Consider the following 26,423-nt stretch of genomic DNA (forward strand, 5'->3'; position numbering starts at 1 on the left):
GTTTATTTTCGATACGCTAAACAGTAGAGCTCCTGTGATGCTACAATGGACATATGATGGATTTGACCCGACATTGACTCTACATCTATCCAACAACATTTTGGTCACCGATCACCCGACTTTAACCCGATTTCAATTAAATGTTTTTGGAAAAATTTACACTGCTTATCATTGGCCGTGATTGTAAAGTAAATTTATCATCCATACTTGGTTCTAATTTGGTTTATTTAGTTAATTGTAAAATCGTGCGGAATTTTTCAATTAAATAGTGAACAAAATTTTGAGTAACGCCTTTTTTGCAGCGTAACCATTAAAAGCATTGATTTTTAGTGGATAAAATAAGCCTTCTAATACCGTTTAACATATTTGAATGTTTTCAACGACAAACCGTAATTACAAGCATTGAAAGTTTATTCAAATATAACTTATTTTCCATAGGCTCAAGCGCTGTAAGGCATTACGGAGCCAATTTCATCATGTGACGAAATTAGATTTTATGGCACAATATTTATGGTAGTTAGTAGAACTCGTATACTCACATTTAAATAAATTTCACATGCAACTTATGAGTACATTTTGATTCACAATGCACAAGTATACCTTAATGAATACTATCGAACGCTTAGATTCCAGTTATTGGACAGTTATTTGTAATACTTTATTCAATCTTTACTTTCCGACTTCAATTTTTTTATCGATTACTACTAGTTAAATTGCATTTTGTTGTCATTAACATTTCGTATAAGTAGTGTATGAAATTAAAAGAAATTAGAAAGTAGAAGTAATTAAAAGTATAGAACATCTTTTAACATTTTGTTCCATGAAATTGTCAGAGCAGAGCTAATATTTAAAATTAGGCTTGCCTGTCTAACAAATAAGCACTCGTTATAAAATAACTAACAACCCGAAGAAGATGTTCAATTTTAGGCTATCATAGTTAAAATTAGAGTATTTACAATAAATACAGCCTGAAAAAACTTGTGTAGTTTCGGCAGTAGGCTTTCTTTTGTTTACATGTACCAATTATGGTGCTGGTGTGTCCAAACCAAATCAAATTTTGGCAGAAAAAAAAGCATACAAAACATTTGTCATTTAAACAATTAAAAATTTTCCGGAAAACAAAACTGAACATTGCAAAAAATCCATGTACATGTTTATTAATCATATTTTTCATATGTTGGTAATGTTATTCTGAGCTGTTAAATGTATACTTACAAATTGTAGATTTGATCTCTGCTGAACTCCTAACTTGTGTTAGTTACTTTTAAAAGTTTTTTTTAAATAAGACATGTAAAATCATGGTTTGTAACTGGTGCGATTTTGAATTCTGGAAAACCAAATAATAATGGATAGTCCTTACATTTCATAAGAATCTTTGCTAATGTAGCTTTTTCTCAGTTCTCGTTCACAAAATTACATTAGATTGTACTGATCTGAAGTGAGATTTAACAAAAAAAAAACAATGCACAACAATGAAAGAATAATTCAGCAAAGAAGGACGGATAGCACACAATCGTAAGCTAGTTTTGAAAGTATTGTTTGAAGTTATTCACATTATTATGCGATAGCAAATATTATATGGATTATAACGTAAAATTAGCTCCGTAATGTCTTGCGCAACTTGAGCCTGAAAAAATCAGGATATTGTGTAAAATATTTGGGGTTTGGTGAGCCCCGTTGCGTTGATAGCCTCAATTGTAGAGGCAGTGCCAAACATGTCGCAGACCCCGAGTTCAATTCCCGTCTTGGTCAGGAATTTTTCAAAGTCGTTTTTTATGATATTCTAAAAACAGAAAAACACTTTTAAAAATAATACATATAAAAGAGTAAGAATTTACTCAAATAAGTTTTATATGTAACAAAAAGTGTTTGAATTTTGAAATAATAATATCAATATGTATTTTAATTTTGTTACAGTCAGTGTACATATTTTTATAATATTTGATATTTTAACAGCTCATCAGCTTTTTTTATACCACGCACAGTTGCAAAAAATGAAATCAATAACATCATTTTCAGATTAATGTCATTTTCAGATAAATGATGATGAAATTATTCAATATGCGGTTTGCCTCATCTATCATCTATGCATATTCTTGCTTAACATTTCTAGTCAAATCTTCATAGAATGTTTCAAATTTAATTTTTCCTGCATCATTTTATTCATGGATTCATTATTTTTTTAAGTATTTTTTTTGCAAATTGATCTACAAAACCTCCAAGATTTGCTCAGAAAATAAGGAGTTCTTTTCTTAGAGATCCTGGCAAGGAACATCAGGATTTACAAAAGCTTCATCAGATATTTGAGCTTTTTCTTAATTGGCCACTCGAGGTTGCTACTCCAGTATCGCCAGATCAACTGCACTTTCACATAGAACGACTGCTTAGGACTAACACAGACATCATCAGTGTATAAGTGCTGGAAATCTTCTACAGATCGGACTCGATTATCCGGCGACTCGATTATCCGGGATTCGATTATTCGGAATTTGTTTTTTGATGTTATTTTTTTAAGTTTTTATACATAAATTTAAGAAAATTTGGTATTGCAATATACAACATGAATTAATTTGCAGTTTTGAACGAAGGTATGAAAAGGGGGGGGGGGGGGATTTGAAAAAGGATTTTTGTGTATGCAGACAAAAATAAATTCTTCTCAAGACTCCTGATGTTTCTAGAAATAATTTCTAGCTACGCCACTGTATCATATAAATAAAACAACGAAAAAAGAAAATATTTAAGTGTTTTTATCGCAGATTTTATTTTTGCTTTTCGTTATTCGATTATGCGGAGGATTCAATTATCCAGAGTGAAAAAAAAATCGATACTCCGGATAGTCGAGGAATTGATGTTGCATTATAACTGGCTCACTGTAGACCAGATATACCCCTGCATCTACGTTAGTTCATGCGGAAGTGTATGGGTTATGGGTAAGGTATGACAGAGAAGCTTGTTTTTTGGTCAGCAGACTGCATATTAGACCTATTCATATTTTTAAAAATGTCTGGAAACTCCCCAGTCAACCTATACTTTGATTTTTCATTGCGAAATGAACTGCTTGCCAAAATATCACTCAATTTAGAGTAAATTTAGTTGTGCTTCAAATCAATTATGTGTTTTTGGGCTATTTTCTAGCTTAAAAAAATCATAACTACCGAACGAAACATCAAAATTTATCGGAAATACCTCTACATAGTAGTTTATCCAATTCTACGAACTTTTGCTGAACACGATTTTATGATTGGAGCAAGTTTTAACATAGTTTGGTTGAGGTTTGTATCTCGAGGTTCTGGAAAATCTCTTTTTTCGGGAAGTGTTTTCACTGAACAGCAAGCCAGCATGAAAAATTCGGATTTTTAATTTCCAGACATGATGACAATGCATATCTAAAAGTCAATCCCGTTCAAAGTTACCATTTATCTTACGAAAATAAATTGTAAAAAATAGGTTATTATAAATCACATTTGTAAATCCACTGTGGGTGAGCCAAGAGCACCACCGTGAGCTTTAAAGAATACAAAAAATGACGTTAGCACTGCCTTTTCTCAGTCGATGATGATGATTGTTTTCAAATCTTTCTAAATGATCAGTGAAATGCGATCAAAACAATCATCACTCAGAAAGAAAAAGCAATGCTAACTTGTTCAATTCGTGCGTTTCCGGTACATGTGTCATGCATGATTTAACTATCATCAGGTTGCGATGCGTTGCTCGATCTTTGGGTATTTATTGTAATTTATTGCCTTAAGCATGTAATCTGTTGATGGTCAATGAATTCATAAATGTATTATGTTTGATTCCCGTTGACTAGGGCCTGAAAAAATAATGCCAATGGGTGTTTTATATGCCATGTATATTGAGAAAACTGTAATTTCTGGATACTGTGGAGTACAAATTTGGATCAAACAATGTTAAAACTCAATTTAATCTTATTAGCGTGTTCGACAAACTTGACCAGAATAAAATTAGCTTTCAGATAGTGGTAATAGCAAGTGGTTTTGATTTTCCATATGCTGGTTATGATTTTTTAAACCTTGAAATAAGTCCAAAAACACATTTTCAACTTGAAGCATACTGAAATCTTTATCAAATAAGCTGAAAATTTGACCAGACATTGTTCTTGGCATGAGAATTCCGAATACTGCTTGACCGGTAGATTTTCAGACATTTTTTAAAATATGAACAGGTCTACTGCATATGTATCAGGCGTAAAGAAAGGCCTGGATAAAAGCGTAGGGGAACGGTTTTTTGTCCGTCTCTTGATCTAGCAAATCTAATGCTATGAACGAATAGAATAGATCAACCTCGATTTAGAGTGCAAGATAGAAGCAAGTGAAAGTTACAACTACAAAGTACGAGGAAAGGTATGGGCGTGGGATTGAACTCATAACCTTCTGCTTATGAATCATAAGCGGTAGCCATTAGACCGCCAATCCCTTCCTTCATCAGAGGTTACTGTGGGATTCATTTAAGGAATACTTTTTTTCCAGAGATTTTTTCTCCATAATTGCTTAAGATATATCCATGACAAATCCCTGGATACGCGAACCTCAAATAAACTAACTACAGTCAACTCTCTCTCACTCAATATTGAAGGGACCATCGAGTTAGGGAGGTATCGAGTTACAGAACACAAAATCAATGTAACTGAGATCCAAGGGACTATCGAGTTAGCCATGAAAACCATCTTTTACTATGGTTCTCTAACTCGATATCGAGAAACGGAATTTCAAGTGAGGGAGAGTTAACTGTAGTTAAAAAAAAAATCTGGAGATATTTCTGGAAGCATTCTTAGTAATATTCCTCAAGTTCTTCTTTGCGCAATTGGGTCCTAAAATGTTTATTGAAATCTTGTTTTTATTTAATGACACGAAAGAGCATGTTATCGCAACTACTTTAGCAATTTTTCCTGCTCAAATAACGGCTACATCATATTTAAACTTTAATTTAAAAATTGGGTCCATAAATGAACCTTGACACTTTTGATCATGTTTGACGTTCGCTTAATCGACAAAAACACCACAGGGCTTTTAGTTTTAACACTGGGGTTGTTCCTATCTGACATTTCGGAAGGGACACGGAAAGCAAAATACACCCAAAATTTGAGTTTAAGCCAAGAAGTGCGGCAAAATCTAAATAAATGTTTTTGGACTTAAACAAAAGAAAAACATTTGAAAATTGAGTAAACATGTGTTTTTGGCCTAAACTTAAGCGTTTGGCATTAAAATTGATACAGGCCTTTAGGACCCTATTAACCAAAGACTAAGTGCAGGATTTCCTAAAAGAATCTAAAGAGGAATCTCTGGAGTAATTTCTGAAGAAATTTTTGGTTGAAATCTTGAAGAAAAACTGAATGGCAATTCTGGATGAAATTTCAAGAAATCGAAATCAGTGGCGTCATCTTTGGAGAAATCATTGCTTGAGTTTTTTTTTTAAGATGTCTTAAATGGATATCTTGAACGAATCCCAAGCAAAATAAATAGAAGGATCACCCGATAAATTCTTGGAGAACTTGGAATTTTCTCAAAAAAATTGGGAAAACTTCTTAGTGAAAGATAAGTTGCTCATAATTGCAAGACCAGTGTACGGAAGAAAGCGAAAACGACATGTCACCAACCAAAAGCGAATAAACCACACCGGCTGTGTGCCGAGGGTTTGGTTGGGGGAGTAGAACTTCCATGGGTTCAAACCGGTCCTCCGGTACCATTATTAAACAGTTTACAATGCTCCGTCAAGTAGGAGAAAAAAGCATACGATTGAATGAAACCGTGGACGACGACAGACGACACCTCAATGTCGTCGGTCGGACGGAGCAGTGAATTATTTATTGGGAGTCTCCTTGAAGAGAGCCTCTCGTCGCGTCCTATACCTAGTGGTAGCGACTTGGAGTTAAAGGACTTTGACCGAACTGTTCCCATGCAAGCATACTGCGGGGATGTACTCAAGGAAAAATCAGGAACGGGATCGATCGGACTTTGAGTTGCTATGCATCATTTATCAGAATGAGTGCTTAGATAGACCGACGAATCCTAATATCTTGAGAAAGTGTATTGACTGGAACATTCCATTCAACATGTGAAGTCTAGTTAATTGTCAATTTTCTGTCAAACACAACTGTCGAATGCACTTGAATGAGCTTTGGCTGAATCACTTCGATGTTCCACTCAACGAACGGCATTCGTTAATTGCAATGCAAACATGTTTTTATTAGCGAACGATCACTGTGTTTAATATTGTTTTGACGGCAAAAGTGTCGCCAAGTTATTAAAAAGCGATTGAATTCAAAGAAAATTGTCTGATTGTCCAATTGATTCAATTGAATTCGAACAAAACAGAACGATTAGCAAGAGTAAATTGGATTGTGCGGTCGTCAACATTTGTTTTCTGACGCTAATAGCTGGATTAGTGCTTGTTGGATTATTCAGCTCATTGTCACGTGTGAATTACTGATCTTATTTCCACATATTTGCTCAAAGAAATATATAAATATCAATAAAACCATTCAATTCATCACATTTCAGGATCACTGAAACTAATTTGCTATAGGAGCTTACACAGGAGTTGATAAAAATCTGCTGCGCACTCTGCGCATTCAAAAATATCCAGATAACTGGAAGTTCTTCAAAATTTCTGCAATACTTCCTTCCAATCTTCATCGAGAAGTGTACGCAAAAATGTTGGAACAATTTTATCATTTTTTGTTAAATAAATCATCAAATAATTTTAAAAATCTAATAATTTGAAAATTGTGTGATGCTTTGAAAAGTTGTTTAAAAGTTATAGAAAATTACAATTACAAGATTTTGGTTTCAATATAATTAGTTTTTGTTTTTCGTTTGTGAAGCATAATCAATTACAAAATTAAAACAAATGGGTTGTAGTCATGGTCGTTGTATTTATTTGACAAACTTTTAGTGTAGCTAATTTCTTACAGTACTGTGGACTAATTTAACCTTCCTAATTACATTGCTTTAGCTTTGAAACTGCAAATCTATAGGAATGTTATCCTGTTTAATATTTCTCAAAGAATAATGAACAATCAAAAGTTAAAATCAATCAAAGAATGGTCCTCATCAATTTTTAACAAATTTCCAAAGTAATGCAACTTAATACGCGGAACACCATCATCACTCAAAACTGCTCACACAATTCCACTCACTTTCCATTCGAAACACTGGCTACCGGCTAATTTTACACGGTTCGATTGCTTTACGTGCACCGAAGCGATAAAGCTCGTAAGTAAAGGCCACCCAAATGGAACTAGCTCACGTGTTTAATTTAGCACCCACCCCCCCGAAGATCGCCTAGCCAACAGTTGCAATCAGCGATTGTGCATATTGTGCATAGACGAATATGACACGTACGAGGCGAGCCAACCTTTTTGCGGTAGAAAAGCTCAAGTTCACGGTTCCGGTGAATTCATCGTCTCCTCCGCCTTTGGAAGATGCGACGTTTGGTGTTAACTGAAATTGCAATTCGATTTCAGAAAACGGCCAAGGCCATTTGTCTGTCAACTGGTCTCAAAAGGAGTTGATTTGTGCCTAAAATTCTGTCATCTGAATGCAGAAACCGCTGTCAATCACTCACTGTTCGCCGATTGCACAATGGTCTGAATCTACAAAGTACAAATTCTCTATTATTGTCAACTAGTGATCCCGGCAAACTTCGTCTTGCCATCAAGTAGGCTGTTGGAAAACGTCAAGAATTTCCCCATACAAAATGACACCTTAGTCTACTCCCGTTTTCCCAATTATTTCGGAGACTTTCTCGAACTTTCTCCTCACACTAACATGTCGCATCCCTTGTGGAGTGTAACAGTGAAAAATTTACGTCAATCCGTTGACCAGTTCTCAAGTCATTTCAAGTCACCACTCCATTTTTATTTATATAGATTTTGGACGTATGATGTCTTCAGCGACCTTTAGAACGTTCAAACCTTAAGAAAATGTTATTATGAATACCGTTGTTGAAGACCCATTCTTCATATGAGCCTAGTAAATCGATTCTTGAAGTTTCAAATTAGGGTGGACCTTAATTATCTAGTTCTATGACTATTCTGTGTATGGAAGAAATGTGAAATAAAAAAGTAAGAGCCTATAAAGCGTTGAAATATTAGTTGATCAATAATTCCTTCAGGCACGATTAACAGAAGCTCCCTTGCGATGAAAAAAGGAGGAGTTTTCGAGATTTTCCTGAGCAGTCACAATTTAACTCAAAATTCACAACACGAATCCTCATACGATTCGAGTGAGAATGCATCGAAATGCGAGGATTTATTCTAGTATACTTCCTCTTGCATCTATGCTCACCCTAACTCACACTTTGAAAGAACACTCTTGAGTGACCCGTCCGAACAAAACAGGCCTCGCGGATTTGCGATGGCACTCTTTCTTGATGAAATTTTCCTCCGTTGTGTTTTGTGTCGCATCTTTCTCGATCATTTTTCGTTGCCTCTCTGCTTGGTATTATTTTGCTTCCTCACAAAGTGGCAAAAACAGCACGCTGCTCTAGAGCATGCTATTGAACTCTGGTGATGTTGAGGAGTATTATCAAGCCTGCCCAGGCATTGCAGAACTGGTTCTCAATTGATTTCGTGGCACGATCAAAGCAAGCAAAGAAACACATCGCGTCTTTATCGGTCCATGATCGGCAATGTTTCTCAAGTTCTTCCTTTGGAAGTTTGATAAATAGCAAGCAAAGGAGAGCCCTAAAAGAAACCGATGATAATAAACATTTTTCTCGTGTATTTATCCTTGGCGGTCGGTGATAACTTTATTAGCGCGATAAATGATCCCCGAGCATCCCCCAGATTTAGAGCTTGTTCAGGTGTGTTTTATCGTACATTGTAATCCCTCCGATGCAATCAGCTCTGTAGCAGTAGACGATAAACTGACACTCATGATGTGTTGCGGATCAGGATAGTTACCGAGAGCGATAAGTGAAAGATACTTTCAATTTTCTCAGATTTCAACCCCTGAGTCTGCCTTTAAGCACTAGCCGCAACACAATATTACTTATTATTTCATTTCTCATACTATCTTATGAACTTCTCACTTTTAGTGAAAACTCTTTTGAAATAAGACCCATCTCTAAACGTAGTCTAGGATTTCTTTCTGAAAAGGCATCAAAACCTAAAGCGTACAAGTGCTTTAATGATACCTTTTCAGAAAGAAATCTTAGATTACGTTTTGAGAAGGGTCTTATTTCAAAACAATATTCACTAGAAGTAGCCATTTTCGAGTTATTTCAGGTTTAATGTCAAAATTATTTTTCTCTCCACTGATTTATTGTTCTTGATGAAGAACCATGAAAATGTCTGTTTTATTATTTGAAGAATAAATTATTGCATTACACTTGATATTACTCAAGAATGGCTACTAGGGTGCGGCTTATTTTTGAAAAGTTCTCAAAACCAAAAAATCGTGTGCTTTTATGAATTTGAATCACATTAAAAGGAGAAACCTCAAAGTTTGATCTGCAAATATAAAGAATTGATGGTGGCGCAAGCGTCTTGAAGGTAAAATTTCAAGTTATAAAAAATAGCCGTCAGAGAAGTTACCATAACTTCGTTATTTTCTAATCAATTTAAAAAGTTTTAGCACCATTATCTTCACCAAAATAAATTTATGAATAGAAAAAAAATAAATATATGAATAGAAAAAACTTTGTGGAACACCAAAATTGTCTAGAATCGAAACTAGCCTTAGTTAAAATTAGTTTTCTCCAAATTTTACTAAAAATTCATCTTTGTTACTCAACCGATTCCAAATCTTTTTACATATTTTTTGAAGCAAATTAAGTTGTTTTCAAACTGTTTACTCAACACATTTTCCTAAAAAATGGGTTTGACTTAGTTATTTAAAAAAAAATGCCCAAAAACATGATTTTTTTAATGAAAAAATAAATTTCTTTGGATTATTTTTTTTTATCTATGAAACTTAAGTCTATTAAGTATCTTGTTTTAATTTTGAGTTGAAAGTGCATGTATTTTTTTGAAAGTGCAATAATATTTCTGTTTCTAAATTAATTCAAAACTGTTGCAAAATCCTTTTCAAAAATTTAACAAATGAGAAAATCCAGTTTCTGCTTTAGAGATAATGTTTAACTTGTAAAAATTTGAAAAACTGTCATTTTTCGTTAAAAAATGTTTTTGTGCATTTTTTTTTTTTTTTTTTGAACAACTTGGTCAAAACCATTTTATATTGAAATGTGTTGTAAGAACTCATGGACATTTTTTAGAAGTTATTCTTGAGTCAAAATAACAGATTTATCCATGAAAAACACTTATTCTGCCATACTGAAAACAAATGCAAAATTATTTCCAAGTCGAAGATTTTCGGGTACGATTTCCAATAGTGTCCACTCATTCTGGGAAATATTTGGGTTTAAACAATTTTGTTACCCATTTATAGTAAAAGGTATAGTTTTTGTGTCATACAAAAAAAAATGAAATATCTATGAAAATTTCATCATTATATGTTAACGATGTACCATGTTAAAACAAAATTCCCGGTCGCTTCGATTCCAGGACACTGGCCTTATTCAGCCAAAAATGGTTATTTCATCAACTTTTAAAAATTGAGTATGAAAAAGTAATAGTCCAAAAATATCGTTGATAAGAGTGGGTGTCCGGCTTTCAAAGCATCCGGCAATTCGAAACAGCGCGGTATTTGAATATAAAATTTATCAATCCTGGAACGCACCAATGCATGTTTCCACTTCAGAAAAAAGTGTAGTCAGTTTCCACTATCTTGAACATTGATATGAAGTATTTCGCACCAAATCGTATTCCGAAGTAGCAACACTCTCTTAGTTTACAATGAAATTTCCTGGATGTGTAGACCTTTACATACTTTTCAAAAAAATGTTATCTAAAAATGATAACTCCTGCAAAACAATTGTAGAAAATTGTCTAAATTTTTCAATAAAAATAATGAAAAAATCTAATTTCAGAAAATTTAAATTCGACTTCATTTTTGTTTTTTTTTCTTTAATGGAATTTCATCTCGAGCTTAACTGAATTCTGAAATGATTGTGATTTCATTTATTTAGTGTAGTCCAAAAATTACACGCTTAAAATTCATTCAAGATTAGAAAAGTTTTAGTTAAAAAAACTGTTTTTCTCTAAAAGTGCCCTTGTCGCGATATATGGACGGTTGGTAGTACCATGCCCACACAGTTACGGATCACCCACAGTAACGGATCACTTTGGCGTTCAACATCGGATAACTCGCTCAAAACATAAACGTTGACGTAAAACATATTTTTCCCATGTTATACTATTTGTCTTCTACTATTTGTAGTGTTAAGCACAACATTCAACCGCTAAATAGCTGTGTATTTTACAAATGTTTAGTTGGTACCACACAGCTATCGTTATATGGTCGTTTTCTGTAAGAAGTGCCGTCAGCATTCATAAGCTCCCACAGGTGGTAAAATTCAAATTTTATAGCATAAAACATGCTCGTTCGCTTCGATTCAGTATGAATTCATCTTTAGAAAACATTTTTCTTGATTGTTGATTCTAAATACCGAATATTAGTACTTCTAACTAGTGATCCATGATATAGTCCAGGAAATGATTGTTTACCACGGTTATGGATCAATTCCAAAGAATGTAGATTTCTGCCATTTTAGAGATTGAATTCGACATTTTCAGACAATAGCATTAAGGATAGAACTCATAAAACATCAAGGTTTATAAATTTCATTTTTTAGCAGACAAAAATGGGTGGAAAACTTGGTGGGGAGTGAAAACAGTTCATGTCTCAGTTACTACAATGCAGTATCACAAAAAAGGGCATTTTGCCCTTGTTTCCAGCTCTAACACTGCATTTTTTGTAGTAATAATTGAAACATTGTTAACTTTCGCCAAATCATGCAGTACAGATCCATTGAGTTGAAAATCTCTTGATTTTGCGCACTGATCCGTAATATGTCACAATTTGATCCATAATATGAAAATTGATCCATAATATGGTTTTCAGAAATCGATACAATTTTTATTTTTTATGCATTCCTATGTAAATATAATACTCAAAGCAGTTTACTAACCAAAGTTCCAATTTGAAACGATTCAATTCGTGCTTTTAAATTATAATTTAACGTTTTCCATGTCGTTTTATTGAATTTTATAGGTTGGACTCCACACTATTTGATCCATAACTGTGGGGTCATGGTAAATATAATTACCTAACTTAATACAAAATTTCATTCAATTAAAATATAGGTTTTTTAAACCGACTTTAAATTTCTACTTTTTTCCAATGTAGGTCAAATATTAGACTTTTTCACTAATTTTATTCAAAAATTGAGCCATCATTCTCATTTTTGTAGGAGTTCGATTACATCATTTTGTAAAAAAATCAGGTATAATATATGCCTTCTCGGGCGTCGAGGGCGTGAAGGTTAATAGAGATCAGTACGTTAGATCGAAGGCCATTAGGTCAAATACCGTTAGGTCGAAATAACATTTAAGGTGAAACATCCTACTACTGTTTCAAATATCTAACAAATCCACCAAATGTTTATCTTCTCTTAAATAAAGGCTATTCTTTCTAGTTATAATTCACAGCAGATATTATGGGCTTCTAGGTCATGCATATTATCTTGACCTAGCAGCTATAATAACCCGTTAGACCTAAAAATTCATTCGACCTTACGATACATTACAACTATCGACCATTTTCGGCCGAATACCCCTTTCGGCCTAACGGTATTCGGCCTGACAACATTCGGCTTAACAGCTTTCAACCTAACGGGATGGAACCGCTGAGAGTGAATGAAAATTTATGAAACTCGGAGGACATGGTATTGTAAAACCTATTAATCCTATTTAGTTTTACGATGATAGATTCTCTCGGTGCATAAACGAAGTTACTGGCATCTCAAGATTTCATAGATTTTCACTTGAGTTTCCGTAGAACTTTTAAATGACGAGAAATATAAACTTTTTTCAGCATATGTTCAGCAAAAAATTTGTATCATTACTTCTCCTACAACTCTTCTGAAAACCACAGTAACGTTAAACTGAAAACAATAAAATTAGACAAGGACAAACAGATTTTTCTGGTCCACCCTACGTTTAAACTTTTGGAATCAATTAAAGATCAAATAAAGAATAAAATAAAAAAAGAGTTGAAAATTTTTAATAACATTTAAAAATGGCTAAGAAAAATATTCAAAGTTTGTTAAAGAATGCAATAACAAATTATATCGAGTAAAAAAACTTGATACAAAATTTAAACCTTTTCTTATATGTATAGGCTCAATCGCGTTTGACGCTTTACGAAGCCGAATTTGTTTGTAAACATTAACTCAGCTTCTTAAAAACGAAGAAAATGGTTTCTCTTGCTAAATTGCCGTTTCGGACCATTGTGAATAGAGATGATGGCATCGTTGAATTAGCGGCTTCGGATGATGACGAGCACGCGACCACAGTAGTGAGTTGATGGCTGGTCGACTGCATTACTGATGGTGAACAAAGTTAGCGTGATTTATGAATTCGAATTGAATATTGATTATGTCATTTGCTTTTGAGTAAGAACGGCGGAAGAGAATGATTGAGACTGATTGATAGAATTGGCGCAGAACAAAAGTTCGAGGATGATTGTTGGAGTCGTACATTGTTGCGGTATTGCCATTATCGTGGATCAAGGATTCTTTGAACCACCCGCTTAAGATGATCCACAGCCGGCAATGGAAGATGTCGTTCTTTTTGGATTCTAACATCTAAAATCGGTGCACCATGGAGCTTCGACACCGTTATAATCAGGATTTTAGGCATTTTTTGCTCTTGAATGAGCTTCCTTTAACTTTAGCTTAGTTCTATTTCAAATTATTACAATTGTTTATTTTGATAGCTTTTATTGTAGTTTAATTTAAATTATGTTGTTATCTCAGTTGTTCCATTTCTACTGATTTGTATATGCTGTTAACTCTCAGACTGTTTAACGTGCTACCAAATGCTTTGCTTTACCATTTCCTTACTCTTAATTGTTGCATTTTTCAACTTATTATTAACTGTTGCAAGTTACTGCCGTTCATTATAGCCACCACAAAAAAAATCCCGCAATCCAGAACACAACAGATAGCAACGCTTCCTTAGCAATCGTAGTTTTGTCATAATTCTTCATTTCCCGTTTCTTCTCTTCTTCTCTATCTTCTCTCTCTCTGTCTTGCCTTCGCAAATTGCTCACCCGCGTCCTCTTCGGTCCCCCGAAAACTGTGACAACAGAACCACCGAAACGTACTGCCCGGACGCCATCGGTCACGTCCTGGCAACGCACATTGGCAAACGGACCCGCATTCTGGATGGGTCCTTTACCTACGTCGAACTGATGAAGCACTACAGCTCCTCGCTCGATCCCGACCCCGAGTGGCACAAGGAAAATCTGTTAGTATATTATGCTTGTACTGTGTATGATGCTGCACCTTAGTCCTTGGCGTTTGTCAACGTCAACTTCCACGTCGATGTCGTCTCCACGTCGTCGTCGTTGTCCTTTTTTTTCAGTTCTTTGCATAACCTTGACACCGGAAGTGGCGTTGATGCGTTGCTGGTCTTTTATGGTTGTTGTCCCCCTTTCCGTTTATTTTTTTGTCTTACTTTTTCTGTTTGATAGTTTGATATGACACACGCTAGTTCAACTGAGGAAAAAAGTAGGTACACAATGGTCAATGTCGTCATCACTGTCATCGTTGGGTAATAGAAGTGTCATTTACAAAACTGGTGTAGTGAGTGTATATACCGGATGAATATCAGATGGCTTGATGGCCTTTAGTTTTAGCTATAAATTGTCTTTTTAAGTTGGATCTACATTTCGACAGTTCATTTGCTACATTATAAAAATATTCACGAGTCTTGTAATATAACGTCTATTAGGAGCAGTAACTGTAAAATTGCACCATCGCATATGGCACCATAAATTGTTTAGAACTTATAAGTAGCTGCTTCAGAAGTGCTTTACTGCTTGTTGCTATTTGAGTCAAGCATCATGGAGCAACACATTTGATACCTGTTTTAACTCTTCCAAAATCTTGAAAATTTCTGTTTTTGAAGTATAAATTGAATTATAAATAACTCTTCAATTTTTCATCCGATCGTTAACATCTTTTAACCTTTCTTAGTCCCTAACAAAAAGCTACAAATTGTGACTTAGGATCGTTTCACACTTAGCTCTTACGGTGAATTTCACCGTAATCTCAACAGCTGAACAGTTCGGTGAAATAAAACACCGTAACTTCGTCGGAATTTAACGGATTCCGGTGATTTTTTACGGAATACTGTAAAAATTTACCGTACTCCGTTAATTTATTTTACCGAACTGTTCAGCTGTTGAGATTACGGTGAAATTCACCGGAATCCGTAAAATAATTTAAGTGTGTTTCGACCCAAAATTTATAAATAAATTTCACCTCGGTACTATTCGGTTGCTGGATATTTTAGCATGACAATTCCCTGCTATAAGGAACAAGTTACCGGAGCACACCCCCGAAAATTTCGGTCCAGTATGGTCCATTCGGAACCAGTTCCTAAATTCACGGAAGGTAGCCTACTAAACAAGTTGAAGAAGTTGTGTCCAAAAACCAAAAGAATGGCAGTTTGAATGATTTTTTTTATTATTTTTGATGTCTTCTGCCAAAAGAATAAATAAATGGTTATTCTGGTCCTCTTGGAGCTCCGGAATGGCCAGTGCGAAACCCGTATTAATAGACCACAAAGGTTCAGCACCATTCGATTTTAAGCAGTACATGTACATCATATTAGCAACGGGACTGATGTGCAACACGACATTAGAAATTATGTTTTGCTGTGCACCGAAATAACCCTAGAATTACCACCGAAAAACCCGTGAAGATGATATTTTTTCTATCAAACCCATCTCACACAATAATGAATTGATTGCCAGTCTGACCGTTTGCGGCCACAGGACTGACCGTCGAAGGAACTCTAATGCTGGGACAAATTAGTGTTTATTAGTGAAATTAGTGTTTTTGATGGTTCAATATTTCAAGTTTTTTGTGCATATGCTCATCTCACACATTAACTTAGGTACCGTGGGGTAAGTGGATACAGAAAAATCAATAGTCCACTTCATTGTTATATACATCTAATATGAATAATGTAATTCAAACTTTTTTCTGAGGATCACAAATGAGGGACTAATATACTTCAAATTGTCATTTATTTCGATTTTTCTGATTGTTATGTGGTCGGGGTTCTGCTAAATAAGGGTATGCGAAATACCGAATGATTCCGTCAAATACGCTTCGAAACGAAATTCCGCGGAATTCCACGGAACTCGCACAGGTGAAATTTGCATTTTGCTATTTCGTTTCGTTTCGCCAAATTGTTAAAATATTTCCACGGAGAATTGAAAACAAACGGAATAAAACGGAATTTCGCGAAATTCGAGTTTAATTTCGAACAAAAAAGGCAAAGCGTTCTCTTCTTCTCCTAGCTTCAGTCAAAAATGGGTCCGTACTATGGATCAAATCGCTCATGGATCAGAACACTATAACAGCAAATTATCTGCGAGGCAAACGAATGGTGTGCTAGTGAAAGCATACGTTTTGGCGTTTCTTTAGGAATCGTCTTATCTTAGATTCATAGGTTTCTAACTGTGGTATTCGCTCTAACGAAGGTACGGTGCTGGAAAAAGTTTACTCTATGTGTAAAGCGTCGAAAATTTAACCCGGCAAGGTATAGGAAGTGAAATTTCAATTGCTTATATAAAATTAATTACAATAGCTATTTAAATTCATTTCAGTACATGTTGATAGACTATTGATGGGCTACATTATAGACACATTATTTTGATTTTTATATATCTTCCTCAATATTCTGCGGATTATATAGCTTATCATAAATCTTACCCCGTACACTTAACAGAATTTAATTAAATATAGTTTGGAATTTTTTTAGAAGCGTTTGAAAGTTGACTTCCTATGCTTTGCCATGCAAAGAAATGGGAGCTTCACGCATAGGGTCAACTGTGGTAATTGCCTCCGTCATCGTGAATGGGTTTCAATGCCCCACAGATATGAATCAACGCTTCTAGGCATATGTATGACATTTTATTTCCTACGAATGGAACAAATGTATTTAAGCATGTTATTGTTGATTGCGATGCTGCATAGATTTATGGTTCGCGTAGGTAAAATGGGTTGTGCATAATTTCTACTCTATTCGATGAGTTATTCTCCGTTTAATCCAACTTGGATCCATATCTGTGTGCTAGCCATAACTGTGGGATAACTGTAGTATGGACTAGTCCGCATAAAGCATAAGCATAAGCATTGATGACCGTACAATTTGTAGTTGCTACTCCGTTATTGACCAGAATAATCGAAGTTGCACAAGGAACCAAGAGATGTAGCTTGGGAGTAGCTTTCCATCTTCAATGTACACTTTCGAGAACTTCAGGCATTAAAATGTCAATAACGGCGCCGGCCACGTCCTTACGGCTATCGGAGGAAGGGAAGGAATGTTAGTGTGACATCCATTCTTACTAGAGACCGAGATCACCTCTGCATCTCCATGGTTGTCATGGGAAGGAGTTGTGTTAGTGGGAAGGGATCATAGCTGCATGATCAGGATTCACATTGGTAAGTGATGCGATTCATGCAACCTCAGTTCAATAAATCACCTATCAATACTCTTAAGACAACGTGAACAAAATATAAGTCGACTCTTTAAGCGTCGAACCATTTAAACGTTATTTTTTAAATTGATAAAAATCAGGGAAACGGAAAGGTATGGGCTTTTGAATGTTAATGTACAATAGTCTATGTCGACACTTACAGTGAGGAACTGTTCATATTTTGTTAAGTTCATTTAAGTGACATTTCCACCGTTGTCATAATATATAGATGTTCCATAATATGGTTTACATTTAAAATAAAAGCATGAAACGAGCTCACCAAATTGATCCTCATCCATCCTTGATTGAGGAGCTGTAGCTAATTTAATCAGCATGCTCGTTTCACAAAACGAAAATATCACTCCGGCGACGCGAGAACCTAAATTCGATTGCACTCAGAACGCGTGCAAACTAAAACGAGCAAAAAACTCCGACGACGCGACGACTCAAAAAACACGATTTTTCTAGTGAAAATGAAACGAAGCTAAAACCCAAACCCCCAAGACACGAATCTAGAGATCCAGACAGCCTCTCAAGCAGAAAACCTTATCGATTGGTCACCACCAGCGAGCGAGCGATTCGATCAAGCCCTCATCCCGATCCGCTGTCCGGCTCTCCAGACCCGTGCACCCGAAAAATTTTAAGTCCGGCCAAGATACATTTTCTGCTTGGGCTTTAACGAACCACTGCCCAACAGAACACGTGCAGAATAATCGTTTCATTTTCGCTAGACACTTTTTTTCACAAACTGCACCAGCCGTTTCACTGTTTTCTCCAGCCGAATCTTGTAATTTGCGGAGACGATGAAAACGTGACAGATAAACTTTCAACACATCCGTTCGCGCGCTCTGCCTACTGCGATCTCTGTAGTATTGACTAGTCTGCAGGATATGATAAACTGCTCTGTAGGGTGCCTAGTACCGACCCCTTTTAACGAGTACCGGTTCTACGGTACTATAACTCTCAGTACCGGTAAAATACCGGTACTGGAAGATTTTTTTTGCAAGCAAAGCATACAGTATTGGACTTTAAATTTACAAAATTTCAAATTCGTCAATTAACACAAGTTTGCTGAAGCTTATTCTTCATATTTTTATGAATTTTATGAATTACGTTAGTTAAATGAATTTTAACTAACAAAATATGATCCTACAATAATGATAAGTAAACTGTTCTATCTCTATAACTCATGAAATACTCAAAAATATGTTTTGAAATTCAAGTTTTATCAAAACATTCAAATCTGTCCTTTAACAATCCACAGTTAACCGTATTACAAGAAATTCGAAAAAGTTGCAGATGTATTGTGTAATATTGTATGTGGTGCGAAACATAGTTCAAAATGAATAATACATTGTTAATTTTCATGTTGTCACCATGCTTTTTTCATTAAATAATACCGCAATTTGGGGTATGGTTGATCAGTGGGGAGAAGTTGATCATTCCCGTACCCTCATGCATAAACTGTCAAGAGAGCTATGATTCGATTTCAATTATCACAATTTCTGTGAAGTCGCATTACCTGAAAGCTGCTTTTGAAGTTTTGAAATTCGTTTTTACATTCATGATAATTATATCACAAAAATAATTAATAATTAATTCACAACATTCAACAACCAATTTATCAATAAGTTGTAAAATTTTTGCGACTTGATTCAGATTCAGTGACCTCAAATCTAGTGAATAGCGTATCGCTTTATTTTAGGAAACCTGTCGCAGTAATTGATCAACTTCACTCCGGAGTGAAAAACTCCACTTATTGATTTTTAAATAACATTTTTGCTATTATGATAACATTTCGTCAAAATTACGTTTGTATAATTCGGTAAACCAGTACATGCTTTTAAAATATGTGTATGAGAAAACATGCATTCTACTAGGAATTATAGAACAGAATCGCACAAAGTGATCAACTTCACCTCATTTTACGGTATTTGAAAATGCAAATCGTGTTCAAAGTTCAGGTATCGGTACTCCCGGTACCAAAACCCTACTGCTCTGGCGTTGTAAAGTTTCCAAAAACGCCCATTTGCCCTAAATTCCTCGCGGCGAATAGCCCAGAAAAGGAACAACTGCGTTTGATGAACTACCGCAATGTTATCTTCCATAAGAATGAAAAGAGCAAAACCACGGTTTCCTCCGGGGAACATCGCGTGTCCTTTTGAGCAAATCCGTTAATAGGCCTTTTCACATGACGTTTCAAATCAGCTGATGCGGAAGCTCTTTGACAGTTCTTCTATGAAAATGACAGGCCCGTGTTAGCACCGGTCCTACACCGATGTAAACAAATGCATAGACGGACCTGTCACATGAAAAGGCCTATATATCGCAAAAATTGTTTGTACACAAATGTCAAAAAAGCTGCGGAGGGTGAGTCCCTGATGTTCTGGATTTGCTCAGGTGGTGCAGATTATTGATGCGCGCATTAGTTCTCTCTCTTGCTATGACGACACTTTTAACTCTGCATAAGAACAGCGGGAGAATACAAGAGAAAACTAATAGCACGCATCAATGAGTAAAGGCTCTCCCAATTCAAAGCGATTTTTTCCGCGATGGCGACAAAAAATCGCCGCGATTTCGTTGTTGTGTCATAAAACTGTGTTTGTCGCTGTCGCCGTAAAAAATCGCGTTGATTTGGGTGATCCAAAGCCACACCTCAAATCTTCAAGAGCACAAATCTAAAGAACGTCCATTCAAGATGAAAACTCTATCGATTGGTTACTCGATGGCCAATCGATCAAGTGTTCAGCTTGAACCGCTGTCGGGTTCGTTAGATTTGCGCTCTTGAAATTCTGAGGTATGCCTTCGATTTATATTCACCTTAAACAAGGAAGATGCATACATTAAAAATGAATCTAGGTTTATTCACGCTGTACCACACCACCAACTCCTCTCTCCTCTTATAACGTGACATAATTTCCTCACAACCCCCAATTAAAAAAAGGCGAATTTTGATAATATATCATTACAAGTATTGGAAGCCAAATGCCGCAAGGCAAAGGTCTTAACCTTTTCAATACCGACATCAAATTTCAAAATTCTCTAGTTTCGCCATCTTTCGATCGATTTTGATGATTTATTTTAGGAAAAATAACAAATCAGTTATAAATTTGATTCATGCATGACATGCACCATCAAAATTGGTTCCGGATATAAATTTAAGTTTGGTGGGGTACCTAGGGTATTTCACAATGGAAAAGCGCAACATTTTTTTTTTCGATTTTCGCACATCTAAATCTCGAGAAAAAAAAAGCCAAACATTAAATTTAGCTCATTGAAAGACGGATTGTCTGAACGAACATGGGTGAACTTGTCAGTCTTATTTGCGGTTCCTCTATGCTATGTAGTCCAGGTTCAAAACTTTTTTTTTTTCGAAATTTTCAATTTTTTTTAAAATACTCTCGAGGCTCAAAATTTAGTGAAAATGCGATTTTGTAGTCAGTTTTAAACAAAGAATCTGAAAATGAGATAATCTCAACAATCCTTAATTCTTCCAGAAATTCCTTCACAGATTTTGGAATAGGATCATTTCTCCAGTATTTGCTCTAAAAAATAATAGAAATACCTTCAGTATGTTCTACAAGGTTTACTCTAATAGTTTGCATTCATCCAGATTTGATCCCTCAAAGAATTAGTTCACAGTTTATGCAAGGCTTTTCCAGAAAATATATTAGGAACTTCTAAATTAACCCTAACAGGCAATCCTGGTTAAGTTGTTGCCGCAATATCTCTTGGAGTTTATTACTTTTGAAGTTCTTTTAAATTCATCTTGATATGTGTTGATGGATTCTTTAAAATATAATTTAATTCAATACTCCAGCAAATACTAAAGCAAATATTCCAGTGATTCTACCTATTTTTCTTCTTCTTTGTGGCGTTTTGGAACATAAAGGGACAGAGTCTGCTTCTCAGTTTAGTGTTTTCATGATCACTTATCGACTTGTGTCCCCAATCATATTCATTCAAGCCACAAAGCATAAAGTACAGCAAAAAAAATGAATATCATTATGCTATGTTTTATGGTATATATAAGCATAACATCATGATCTACATGATTAAAAAAATCAGATTAATTTTAGGCTCCTCTCATTATTTTTGAGATTGTTTCAAATGTTTGTAACTGCTTTTCGACCCACTTCTTAGTTGTAACATTTAAATTAAACCCACTCATTGCCTTGTGTGAATGTCAGATATGTATGTTGAAATGAAACCTTTTGAAGTTTTCAAGAAGATTTCAAACAAACAGAAAAAAATCTTACCAAACCATGTAAGGATTCCGCTGAGCAAAACTAAGGTTTCCATATGGTAGAGGATTTAAAAAGACATTTTTTATGCTTATTGTCAATTTTCCAGCTTTTGACAAGAAAAAAAAAACTTAAACGTGTATTCCGCGAAACAAATTCAAAAATTTCGTTTCGTTTCGAAAAATTCCGTGAGATATTTGATTTCGTATCGAGTTACACGAAACATTTTTAAATTTCGTTTCGTTTCGTCATTATCATCACAAGATATTCCGCGTATCGTTTCGTTTCGTATCGACATGGAAAAAATCCATATCGCATACCCTTACTGCTAAACCGCACCAAGTGCCAAAAGTATTATTTTGAGATATTTAAGTTTAAATTTCACTCATCTGCGAGTAAATCGCAAATGACTCTTTTGAAAATTTCACCATTCACGAATGACTAACAGGGTCCAATAAGTAACTCAAGATAGAATATTCAAAAAAATCATCAAATATTTTCCATTTAATTAGATTTGATTTCAAATCACGAGGTACTCAGTTCACTCTGGCTGAACAAAAATTTAAGAAAATGGGTTTCGGTTCGGTATGGCTGAATGTGTTTCATGATTTCCAAGAACAAAGAAAAAATGGGTTCATATCATCGCCATACACGTTGGAATGCTTGTCACAAATGTTTATGCACTATGAACGGAATTGTAATTTTCCATAGAACTGGTCACAATGTAGTGGTATGAATTGGTACAAGCCAATTCGTATTCTAACGTATTCTACCGACTTTCTCTGGATGGATTATCTATTTCAACAGAAGAGTTATTGAACCAAGTCCCTCACGCATTCAAAGATTTGAAAAAGACAATAATGATGTAGTTAAAGAATGTGACAATCGAAGAAAACCATGAATTTGTTCTGCCAGAGCGCACCAAGTTACTCCCATATAGCACACTTTGGCTGAACAAGTTCACGATTATTTATGTGAAGTGCATACCAGGAATGGCATGCATTTCATCATTCCCGTTCTACATGAAACTGCGTGTGCTTTAGTGTTAAAAAATAGTCATAAAAGCTGAAAGTTGATTGATTTTTTATGACTCCCTGTTAGGGACAACGTAAAAAAATATTAATCGGGATTCGAACTCGTGTCCTTCGAGTGGCGATTAGGCGTGCTACCTCTCGGTCATTTTGAACTGTTGAATTAAGAGCGAATAACTCGAAACAAGCTGTGCGCGATCTGATCAAGGAGGCTTGATGATGAAAGCAGGTGAAAACGTCATTTTCTGAACAGCTAAAGCGCACCAAGTGCTTCCAAATTATTCAGACAACATCAAATTTAAATGTCTTGTTATTTCATCACGGCTCCTGCATGGACCCATCGACATATTACATATAAAGCGAAGGCAAGCGTTTAGCGAATGTTGATATCTTTTCTTCATACAAAAACACGATTTTTATATAAATGGTACTTGGTGCGGTGTGGCTGAACAAAATTGGAATGATATTAGATCAGCACCACCGAAACAAAACTGTATTTTACAAAGGCGTTAACTTACATGACATACTAAAATCCGTTGGTGTTGTTACTGTATGTTGTCCGGAATGGCCACTTAGCAATATTTGTGGAGGAATTATAAAAAAATGCCGTCTTTAATCAGAATTCTAAATTACCTTCAATGACAAACTAAGGTTTATAGTTCGGTCTGGTTGGATACAATTTCAGTTTTACATATCCTGCTAGCGAAAAATTTTGAATTTACTCAACGAGGGATGGTTCAAATTATTCGATATTTTAAATGTAGATAGGTTATGATAATCTGAATCCTCTAGTGTAAATAACTCATTTTTGAAAAAATTGGCGTTTGGTGCGGTTTAGCAGAACCCCGACCATGTATTGTACATGAGAGACTTAAAAATTTGCGATAAATGATTCACTTGCCTCGCCATGGTGGGGTAAGTGGATCACCAATAAAAAAAATCTGTTCTCAAAACAAATGTGGTGTAATTATGAATAGTAAGAATTATATTACTTTCGTTCTTGTTATCAGTGAATGTTAAAAATCTTGTTAAAGAGTTACGAGGTTTCAACACAAAGTACACAAATTTGTATGAAAAAACTCGTTCAAAATCATTTTTTCTCATAACTTTTTACTTAAATTTTTAACATTTTTCATGTCTTCTACAAAGTTATTGAACATCTTAAAACGCGTGTTTTTGCTGAACATCGCACATCTCTATCTCTTAACGTAAAAGAATTATCAGTCGAATTCGTTTTAATAAAGCTTATTTGTTTGATAGTAAAAACCCAAGCAAAGACGCTTATAGACAAAAGTTTTTATCAAATGCCGAAAGGGAAGATATGGTACTTTCATCATTTGTAAGAGTTGTCTGCGCCATTTTGCGCCGAAGCCAGTTATAGAGGCCTAAACTACCCCTTGAAAAAAGAGTAATTCATGAATAACTTTGTTACTTTAAAAGATAGAGTGATGATATGTTCAGCAAAAACACGGGTTTTTTCATGACAAACAACTTTGTAGAAAACTTAAAAAATGTTAAAAATCTTGGAAAAATGTTATGATAAAAAATATGATTTTTAGGGGCTATTCACATACAACGGTATATATCTCAAAAAATATAAAGGATAGAAAAATCGTGTCTTCGACAAAGTTGTTTCAAATTGCCAATTCTACAACTTTGCCGAAGACACCATATGTCTATCTAAATGTTTTGAAAAAATAGTTTTTCTATCTCACTGCTAGGTGGATTGATCACAAAACTTTTTTCGTCAAAAGTTGCGCTTTAATACACCAAGGAACTTCTCCGAACAAACTATATCGCTAAAATCAACGGTTTGGGCGCTATTCAAAATCGCATGAAATTGCGAAAATAATACACAGTGCAATGGTGCGAAAACATTCATTATATTCAAGTGTTTATGCTTAATATTGACGAATGATCCACATCCCCCCCTGTACCTTACTTAGTAAATGACCATTCTGGTTCTTTGTTGCCGCTGGAACATCTCATAAATGTTATTAATATGTTAACCGCCTATTGGTCTATTTTGCTCAAAGTACGAGGGAGCATGGAGAAGAAAGCATTGAATACTAGATGGATAGGTACCGTAAGGGAACGACGAGAGAAAATTGGATTAGATTTTGAAGAAGGCATACCTTATGAAACAGTATTACTTGAAACGTCCTTCCTTGTGGCTAACGTCCCCTATTGGAACGGCTTGGCGTGTTGTTCGAATAACACTACCAAGACAGCCAGGCTACCGGAGGAACCCGTGTAATGGGTCACATTAGTTTTCGTACCAAACCCGGATGTTCGACGGCTCAATCCTTCTAGTATCCTGATTCATTCCTGGGTTGTTTCGGTGGTCGCAAAGGACTAGACTGATCATCAAATTCTCATTATGATGTTAGATGAGTCACATGCGAATAACACCAGGAAGATTGAGCCGTCGAATGAGGCATTTGGCAGTTTTGGTAGAAAAATGATCATTAGTGGGTGTTTTTAATAGCCACAAACAGGTTAACGCAAAATAGGGTCCTAAAGCCCTGTCTCAATTTTAGTATCAAACGCTTAAGTTTAGGGCAAAAACACATGTTTACTCAATTTTTAATTGATTTTCATTTGTTGAAGTCCAAAAAACATTTTTTGATGATTTTTGAGATTTTGTCTCACCCCTTGGTTTAAACCCAAATTTTGAGTATATTTTGTATTCCGTGTCCCTTCCGAAATGTCAGATAGGAACAACCCCAGTGTTAAAACTATATGCCCTGTGGCATTTTTGTCGAAACAGTGAATGTCAAACATGATCACAAGTGTCAATGTTCATATAGGGTAAGTGTTCCCTTAGTTGTGGGTGTTCCTATAGTTGCGGTAGTGCCGTTTTCACTGATTTTATTACATTACCCACAGAACTGACACTGCCAATCGACGTATTGGCTTGTAGATACACGGAATAGTTGAAAAGAGCGTTCAAATTGCTTTAAACCTGATGAAATATCACTAAAATTGCTAAAACTGTTTTTGCATATACCAATAGTTGCGGTAAAGTGTTCCTATAGTGGAGGATCCCATAAGAAAACCACGGATACCGCAACTATAGGAACACAAATTAAAAATATACCGCAACTAAAGGAACAGTGTACCAATGGACCGATGCACGAGTTCACTATCTGACGTTTGAGCGGTGCCGTGTTATTTACGTGACTATGGCAACGAGTGAACTCGACACCGCTCAAACGTCAAATTAGTGAACTCGTGCATCGGTCCATAGTGGAGGTATTATTTTTCACTGACCTGCCGTGGATTACTGCGATGAAACATTTTTTCTCATTAAGTCAATGGTCGTTATTTCCCGGTACAACATTACATGTACATAAATTGCGCTTCTTGAATTTAGGCGATTAAATGAAGTTCAATAGTGCTTAGTACCTCCACTATTGGTACATCTACCTATGGAACCATTTTTCGAATTGAAGTTTAAAAATGTTATAGCCGTTATTTGAGTTGGAAAAATAGCTAAAGTAGTT

At 35.3% G+C, this 26,423-nt stretch overlaps 1 protein-coding gene across 1 annotated transcript in view; it reads left to right on the forward strand.

Moving 5' to 3' along the window:
* The window catches only part of LOC5578974 (protein GDAP2 homolog), a gene marked incomplete in the record, with an annotated part of 352,509 nt that overhangs the window by 299,183 nt on the left and 26,903 nt on the right, over window positions 1-26,423 (forward strand). The window contains 1 exon segment of the mRNA XM_021841532.1: window positions 14,237-14,395. Coding sequence (XP_021697224.1) covers window positions 14,237-14,395 — 159 coding nt within the window.

The sequence above is a fragment of the Aedes aegypti genome, chromosome 2 (genome assembly GCF_002204515.2).
Source record: "Aedes aegypti strain LVP_AGWG chromosome 2, AaegL5.0 Primary Assembly, whole genome shotgun sequence".
Lineage (NCBI taxonomy): Eukaryota > Metazoa > Arthropoda > Insecta > Diptera > Culicidae > Aedes > Aedes aegypti.